An 8971-nucleotide genomic window follows, 5' to 3' on the forward strand; every position below is an offset into this window, starting at 1 on the left:
TTACCTACTGTGTGTGTGTGTGTGTTTCTTCATCATTAACAATGTAAGATATTCTGGGTCATCTGGATGGTCCAGGTTTTTTTATACCTATTACTGAGATTTCAAGATTGCCTTTGCTAGTTGTCTACAATTCAATTGTATAAGTGTTCTAGTGACTCCTGGTCTAAGGCAAGTTACTAAGGCTGTTAAATCAAGAATCTTTTGAGAATCAGAAAAGCTCTCCCCAGAAAAATGTACATGCAAATTGAAATTTGTGAACCTTCTGTAACCCATTCTTGGGACTCCTATGGTCCTTTATGCATTCCTAAAAGTGAATTCTTGAATTAAAAAATTACCAAGTAACTTCCACAATAACTTCTGCTTGTCTCTTAGCTTTTGGAAAGAAATTGTCAAGATGAAGCCCTGGAAATGGGCGGCAGCCGGAGCCTCAGTAAAAGCCCAGTGAGAAGGGCAGGGACGATTCTCATCATAGCCTGAATAAGGGAGCCTCAGGGAGACGAGTCAGTATGCAATCATCCACCAATTGCTATAATGTGACAGCAAGGTGCAGGTGCCCTAGGAGCCAAGAGACTTGTGGGAACTTGAATAATCTGGTGGTGGTCAGCACTGTGAAGCACTGAGTTTGGACTGCAATTTCTCTCAGGTATTCTCTCAACAGCAGTTTCCTGTCAGGACATAGACCCAATGTTATGGTAAGTCCCTGTTAACTTTTCCCCTACCTCCCAGCCCCTCACTCAGGGAAAGGACTGTGCCTTTTTCATTGTAAGTTCCAAATCACAGCATTTGAATTAGAATGAACATATAAATCTGTGAATACATGGATGGACAAGAAAGTAGGAGGGCAGGGTCTTACAAATTAGTGACCTGAATTCAGGCAATTTTGATCTCCTTTTTCCCTCACAGACCTCTTTACTCTGTTTATTTGATGCTGCCTGTTTTTCAGGTTGAGACCCCTGGGAAACACCTTGAAGTGGAGTGTGTGGTAGGAGTTTGCTGGGGAAAGCCTGGGAACACCTGAGAGCAAAGGGGCCACAGGATGGGCAGAGGGAGAAGTTCATAGTGAGGTAGCTGCAACAGAGGCCTCCGGCAACCCCTCAAGAAGTGTAGGAAGATTTTTCAACAGTGTTTCCCAGTTCTCACTGCCTGCTCTCTATACCCATGAATTACATGCTGGGAAGGGTTATAAGCTCTGCAGAGGCATTTCCCTTTTGTCTAGGACCCTCCTGGGAGGGTCGATGTCAGCAGGCAGCACTACAGACAGCTGGGGATCCTGGCAATGCACCCACCACACTGTAAAAACTATTATTAGCTTATGGTTCATACAAAAACAGGTCATGAGCTGGATTTGAATTTGACCCTTAAGAGATGTAGCTTGCTGACCACCTTGTTGTCTCAGTATGTTTATGTGAGAGAAAAAAAACTTGTATGGTGAAGCCAGGAAAGGTTTCTCCAAGGAAATAACATTTAAAGAGATCTAGATGAGAGACGTAACTGACATAATCATAAGGTGGAAAATATGCAGGGGGGGCAGAGAACAAAGATGGAGGTCCTGAGATGGACATGAGTTTAAAATACAGGCCAATGATCAATTTATTGACTCCTAGCTTCAATCCACCATTCTTTGTTCTGCTTTACTACAGCTGGACCTGTAAACATTTCCCCTTTGTCAGGTGGTACAATGGAAGGTTTTGATAATTAAGGGCACTAGACAAGAGTACAGCTGCCAGCAGCGTCCAGGAAATCCAGTGGCACACACCCTTTGGTGAATGTTACTGATACCGCATCTAGTGGCTTCCTGCTCATCAGTCTTGGACTGCTACATCTCAGTGAATGTCAACCATTCATCCAGTGGGCCATAGCTAGTGCTGTTGGTAAATATTTAACCAACTGCACACCAAAAAATTCTTGATTGTTGCATTTGCTGATTTCCATGAATATTCCCATCACAGCTAATTTTAGTGCAGATTTAGGCAGTGATGTGCAAAATTGGCTCTTACAAGCCTGTACAGACTGGCTCTAGTATGCCTCTGGATTAGCACAACCTATCCAGTGAGGTCTGAATTCAGTTTTGTGAGGCTGGAAGGGGAGCTTCTAAGTTTGTTCCACTGGCCTTAGAGGTAGTAGCTGTTCCTCATTCCACTATTCCTATATCCTTTAGTAGATCATACCCTTTACTAGTTAATTCTTTATATTAAACTTTCCTTTTTCAAATTACTAGTGTGGATTCTGTCTCCTGCTTGGATGTTTGCAGATGTGACCCTCTCCAAGGAAGTAGACCAGTGTGCCCAGGACACTGAGCAGTTATGCTGTGCTAGCATTAGAACTCTACTGAAGTAGGCATTACTATCCTAATTTTATTGGTGGGCAGCTAAGAGTCTGGTTCAAGATCTGCCAGAGAGAAGCAGCAGCACAATTTGGCTATTACTTATAGCCAAAGGTATCCTATGGCTATGTTAATTTTAATAAAAGGACATGAATTAATAAAATCTTCAGTTGACACTACATGGACAGTTTTTCCTAAATCAAGAAAGACACAGGAAAAACCTTAAGATGCTTATAACTTTTATGAGATCTAGTCTTAAGTAGCTTAGACAAAAGTAGAGACTTTATCATCTTCAATACACTGGGAAGGCTCTTTGCTAGCATGAACTCTCTGATGTCTAATAAGCTCTGAACTCCATCTGTAAGCTTTCCCACATCCTTTACATATAAAAGGTTTCTCTCCACTGTGAATTCTCAGGTGCTGACTAAGATATGAGCTTTGACTGAAGGCCTTCCCACACTCATTGCACTCATAGGGCTTCTCTCCTGAATGAATCCTCTGATGTTGAACAAGATGAGCACCCCACCTGAAGGCCTTTCCACATTGACTACATTCATAGGGTTTCTCTCCAGTATGAATTCTCTGATGCTGAATGAGGTTTGAGCTCTGATTGAAAGTTTTCCCACAGTCACTACACTTATAGGGTTTCTCTCCAGAATGAATTCTCTGGTGGATTACAAGATGTGAGTTATAAATGAAGGCTTTCCCACATTCACTACATTCATGGTCTTTCTTCCCTGTGGGGGTTTTCTTATTTGTGACAACCATCTGTCTGAAACTTTTCCCTTGAGCAGGGGACCACTTCCGTCTCTTTGCTTTGGAATTTCTTTGCTGCTGTTCTAAGGTGCCCTCAACTTCAGAGGTAGCTTCAAATGGAGAATCGTCAGTAGTGAGTTTTTCTGAGAACACTTGTGATTCCACTTTGGTAATGGGCAGCTGTGGCAGTGATCCTTTGTCCTTGGGTTTTGGGCCATCTTCTGCAACAACTGATGGAAAATTTAAAAATACCTGTTCTGGATATATGGAGAAATGACGCTTAGATTAGAACTTATGTTTCTGGAAAGAAAATAAAAGGTTAAAAATATTCACTAAATAAAATCTTCAGCTGACACTAAATTAACAGTTTTTCCTAAATCAAGAAAGACACAGGAAAAACACTGGAAGGATATTTACTTAGATATTATCCATGGTTATCTCTTGGTGATGTAATTCTGCATAGGAGAGGGTTTCTTTTTGTTTTCTCCCCCACCCACTCCTCACTTATCTGTCCCTCCAGATAATTTTTCATTTTTCCAGAATGAAATATTACAGTCTCATTTGCAAAATAAATTTCACCAGGCACAACGGTACACACCTATAATCCCAGCAGCTCAGGGGGCTGAGGCAGGGGGATCACAAAATCAAAGCCAGCCTCAGCAATTCAGCAAGACATTAAGCAACTTAGGAAACCCTGTCTCAAAAGACAAAAAAGGTTGGGGATGTGGCTCAGTGGTTGAGTGCCCCTGGGTTCAATTTCCGGTACACACACACACACACACACACACACACACACAAAAAAAAAAAAAGAATAAGAAGAAAAAAAAGTTTCAAAGCAGGGTCTTTTTAGAATTTAGTCAAAAATAAGAAAAAAAAAGTATTTTCAAGGAATTGGGGAGTGGTCAACTAATGTTGAGAAGGAAGGGAAAAACAAAGAAGAATCATTAGGATCAGGAGAAAGGGATGTTCCTAAAGACAGATAGACTGCCCTTCTCAGCTCTGTAAACTCATTCATTCTCCTGCCCCATAATTCTTCAGCCACTAAGGAGGATCCTCACATAGCTGCATGGATCTCCTTGCAGGGAGGACTCATCAGCTCTCTGCCTCATACAGCTTGGTGCTCTCTGCCTTTCTCTTTGATCTGCTCCTTAAAAAAGGAAGAAGAGGCCTAGGGTTGTAGCTCAGTGGTAGAGTGCTTCCCTACCATGTGTGAGGCACTGGGTTCAATTCTCAGCACTGCATATAAATAAATAAATTAAATAAAGGTCCATTAACAACTAAAAAAAATAATAAAAAGGAATAAGAGAGTGCTTTGCATTTTTCTTTTTAAATATCTGTATTAGTTATTTTATTTGTCTAACACTCCCTATGGTCTAAGGAATACAAAAAGCAATTGCTTTAAAATCACTAAAGATCATTTGATTTAAAAAATCCATTTTTTTCCAGATTAAATGCAGTGGTTAAAGAAATCTGAAATATGCTTGCTATTATAAAAAAGGCATATGATACCTAGCTTTTTAAAAGTTAAGTATCAAGCTGATACTGTTTAGTAAACAAAACAAGTAAAGAAGACAAGAAAGAGTCTGGAAGAAAGACAAGGAGGGAAGGGGAACTGGGAGATAAAACATACTTTAGCAGAATACTTTTCATTTCTTGTTTTTCCCTTTTGTTGTAGTAAAATTCAATTTTTTCACATGCTTGTTTGGTAGTGGGATTGTGGTGCTGAACCAAATATTGATTAGCAACAATACATTCACATGATGCTACAGAGGTCAGCAAAGACAGTTTACAGTCCTGAGGCTCTAAGCCTACTGTCACCATGTTTAGTGTTTGCATTAGAGAAAGAGGTGAGGATGTTTGTGGGCATGTATGCAGGCCAAGAAGAAAGTTTTTTCAATTAATCTGAAGGAAGAAGGTAGGTAGGTACAGACATAAAAGTTTCAAATAAGGCTTTTAGATGGTAGAGTGTACATGGCACATAAAGGTAATGACAGGCTGTGTCTCACATAAGAGTGCTTTATGGCTTAAAAAAAATGTGTTGTGGGAGACATGGGGAAACCAAAAGAAAAGGATCTTAAGGCTAGACTCTAGTTCACGGCAGAGCTATTTTGAACTAGGTGTCAAGAGCAGTGGAGATAAGGCAGGCAGTGAGTAAAATGTTTTGTGGTCCTGCTTTAGGGATCCTTAAAGCTGAGAAATACTAGCCAGCCTTATAGCCAGATAAAATATAAATTTGATTTAATTCACAGAGTTACCTTATGAGGTAGGTCTTTTTTTGTGTGTGTGTGGTGCTGGCTATGGAACTAAAAAGCTTCTCACATGCTAGGCAAGTGCTCTGCTATACAGCTACACCCCCAGCCCTAAGGTACCTTATTGTAATCCCAATTTTATAAGTGATGAGATAGGCTAAGTCTCTGACCTAGGAGGCAAGACTTGTGAGGCCATGATGAGCATAGCAAACATTTGAGGACCTATATGTCCTTTTTTATGTCATTTCCCCTCTTCCCTCCCCACAGAATCCTGCTTCTCACCACTCTCTGGCAAAGGCTGGGTCTCCTGAGATTCACACTTGATCTGGGTCTCCTTAGGTTGGAGCTGGATGCTTAGTTCCTCCTGGGCTGGTCCCAGAGATGCCTTCTTCTCCCACGGCTCTTCCTGTGCAGGTCCATCTGCAGGGCCTGGAACCTGGAGGTGATCAGGCACCACTCGGTTTATGGGGGACCAAAGCTTCCAAAGAGACTTTAGAGAGCCTCCTCAGAGTCAGCACAGGGAAAGGAAGAGGAGCTAGAGTCTCTTTCTCATTCAGAGCTTGAGGGTGGAAAAGACAGAGATAGAAACACATACTAACTGCTCTACCTTGGCAACTCCCCCTATTGCTGCCCCTCTGTCCAGCCTGAAGGTCATTGATCTGGTTCCCACAACAGATCAAATCCCCCTTCCCACCTGCAGTCCTGGTTCAAGTCCTTTCTCTAAATCTTCCAGCACAGTCACAGCCTCCTCTCCACTCTTTGGGTGATGTTCCCGCACCCAGGACCGGAGTTCCTCAGGCAGGATGGTCAGGAATTGTTCCAGCACCAGTAAATCCAGGATCTGCTCCTTGGTGTGTCTCTCTGGCCTCAGCCATTCACAACAGAGTACCCGTAGTCGGCTCAGGGCCTCCCTTGGACCAGGGGTCTCCTGGTAGCAGAGCTGCCTAAAGCGCTGACGGAAGATCTCTTGGCTGCTAGAGTGGTTCCCAGGTAGCCTGGTCTCATATTCCCAAGACTGTTCCTCTTCTTTTGGCTTCAAAATAACAGTCTTCTCTTGTTCCTGTGTATCCTGAAGGGCCAGAGTTTTAGCTGCTGTTAGTGGTACAGCCATAGTAGCCTGGACTAGCTCTGCAGAAAGCCCACACCAGCTGGAATCTTTCAAGGGCACCCTGTAACATAAGGAATCATTCATTTTTTTTCATCCATTAAACACACACTCAACATCTACAGAGAGCCAAGCCCTGTACAATTCTTTTTCCTCTTTCTCCTTCAATCCTTGCTAGGATCCTGCTCCACTAAGTCACTGTCTTTGAGAAAGTTGCAATCTGGTAGAGACAGACATGTAAAATGTTTTTCTACAACTAGATAAATGCCATAACAAAAACTGTTCTGGGACCCACAGAAAGAAATAACTATGGGAAAGAAACCAAGTCTGAAACAAAACCCACATTTCCAGATTCAAAGTCCAGAGCTGAGCAGCTCTCTGTGCATGGTGTAGAAGAGGAAGACCCCTCCCAGATGGCCCCTCCACCCTTCCTCAAATTTCTGAGGTAGTACTACAGCAAAAGAAAAATGTAAAGTCCTTCTAAGGGTTAGATCATATATAAACGTCCAGGATTCCTACAGGATTGTTATGGGACTTTTAGAAAGAACAGACTTAGGGGTATAATGTCCAGCGTCAGGATATCTAACAGGGCAAGAGATAGATGCACCCAGTGGCCACTAAAGCAGCATACACAGTTCAGGCTGGCGGAAAAGACAAAGGCGCTCAAACGCACAACCAGTGTTCCAGAGTGATGCCTCAGCGATGCCAACGCCCAGCTGAACTCTGCCTGGCGTTGGCAGGTGAACACCCGAAAGCCCTGGGGAGAGGCTGTGGTCTACGCCAGTTATAACAAACCATCTCCACCCTTCAGTTTTCCCTCTGGGATCTCCAGAAGAGAGAAGAGGGACCCCAAGATCGCCCAGCAGGACCCTCCCTGACAAGTGACGCACAGCGAGGGTGGGTGGGGAACCAGACCCCTCTGCACAAAATCCCACGAAGCTGCCTGCGAGGTCTGTTCTCTGTAGGGCTGCCGCTATCTGCGGTGACCAAAAAAGCAACTGGAGTTGGATCTCCAAGTGCCCAAGGCCGAGACTCACCCTACAGAGGCGGGGCGTCCATCAGGCACTGCCGTGCACCGCGCAGTCCCAGCCGCAGCCGCAGCCGCAGCCGCAGCCGCAACCCCCAGCCCCAGCCCCAGCACCAGCACCAGCTCCAGCTCCAACCCCAGTTCCAGCCCCAGCTCCAGCTCCAGGTTTGCGCCTGCGCGTTTAGTAACGAGGCCTCCATCTCCCAGAAGCCTCCGCGCCGCCTGCGGCCTCTGGTAAACTCCGGCGTGAACTGACGCGAGTGGAGCAGGCTACAGACTTGCCTACAATACTCCTGGACTTGAGGCTGCCGGGCCCAGCGAACACCTCTTGCAGTCCCTGTGGAGGCGAAGGGGAGGTGGGGGTGGAGACGGAAAGCAGGGGACCAAATTTAGCGGACTTCTATTCTCTGTGAATTGTAGTTTAAGGGGCAGTGTAGGGTGAGATAAATGACTGGGAAATTCTACCCTTGTGTATCGCCTGTTGCAACACTTGCTCCTCTGTTATGTTTTCCATTTAACTTCTTTCCAGACTTTTTCAGAGAGTCACAACCGAAGAAGGAGATCCCTTCAAGGAGAAAATATTTGCCAACCAACCACCACAAGTCCTTTGGGATAAAAAGCAATTCTTGGGACATGGGGTGGGAGTGTGAGGGAGGAAAAAGAAAAATTCAAAGGTTCTAGGAAGGTAAGGTGACCATTATGAAAAGGAAAAGTACAGAGGACCAGATTAACTAGGGAAAAAAGTGCACTAGAATATGAGCAAGCCAGCAAAAATAAATAAATAAATAAAACCATTAGATCAAAAGAAGCGCAAAAGCAAAATTAGAAACCATCTAGAAGGCAATGCAAAGAATACTTAATGCTGAAATCTGTGGGACCTAGCAATAGCTACTCTTGAAAAAGACTTCATTTTCTCCTTTAAAAAGATAGATATAAAAGAACTCAAAATTCATCTAAAGAAACTTTAAAAACATACTAAAATAAGGAAAATTTTAAAAGGAAGAGTGAATTAATAAAAATTATAGCTAATGGAATAGAAAAATTAAAAATAGTAGAAGGAGAACCGGGAGCGGTGCACGCCTATAATCCCAGCTGCTCCGGAGACTGAAGCAGGAGATTTGAAAGTTCAGAGCCAGGCTAAGCAAGTTAACGAAGCCCTAAGCAATCTAGAGAGATCCTGTCTTAAAAATAAGGGGATATGGTTCTGGTTAAGCGCCCCTGAGTTCAATCCCTGGAATCTGCCTCAGCCCCCCAAAAAGTAGGAGTAAATTCAAATGCTGATTTTTTTTAAAAGAGCATTAAAATAGATAAACGTCTCAGCGGCTGGGGAGGCTGAGGCAGGAGAATCGCAAGTTCAAAGGTAGCCTCAGCAAAAGCAGGTGCTAAGCAACTCAGTGGTCGAGTGTCCGTGAGTTGAATACACGCCCCCCTGGCACACAGAAAAATGATAAACATGTTTACAGCCTGACCGAGGAGAAGCAAAATTGCAAACAATAGGAATGTATAAAGAG

General features: G+C 43.6%; 1 protein-coding gene across 1 annotated transcript; it reads right to left on the minus strand.

Moving 5' to 3' along the window:
- Window positions 1–2542: 2542 nt before the first annotated feature.
- Window positions 2543–7630, minus strand: ZNF232 (zinc finger protein 232). Its single transcript, XM_081272882.1, has 4 exons — window positions 7471–7630; window positions 6023–6497; window positions 5611–5764; window positions 2543–3331 (listed from the first exon to the last, which is right to left on the minus strand). Exons 2-4 carry the CDS (start codon window positions 6437–6439, stop codon window positions 3207–3209), a joined length of 696 nt encoding a protein of 231 aa, XP_081129008.1. The 5' UTR covers window positions 6440–6497; window positions 7471–7630; the 3' UTR covers window positions 2543–3206.
- Between the last annotated feature and the right edge of the window lie 1341 nt (window positions 7631–8971).

Source organism: Spermophilus citellus (assembly GCF_964194105.1).
Source record: "Spermophilus citellus genome assembly, chromosome: 17".
Lineage (NCBI taxonomy): Eukaryota > Metazoa > Chordata > Mammalia > Rodentia > Sciuridae > Spermophilus > Spermophilus citellus.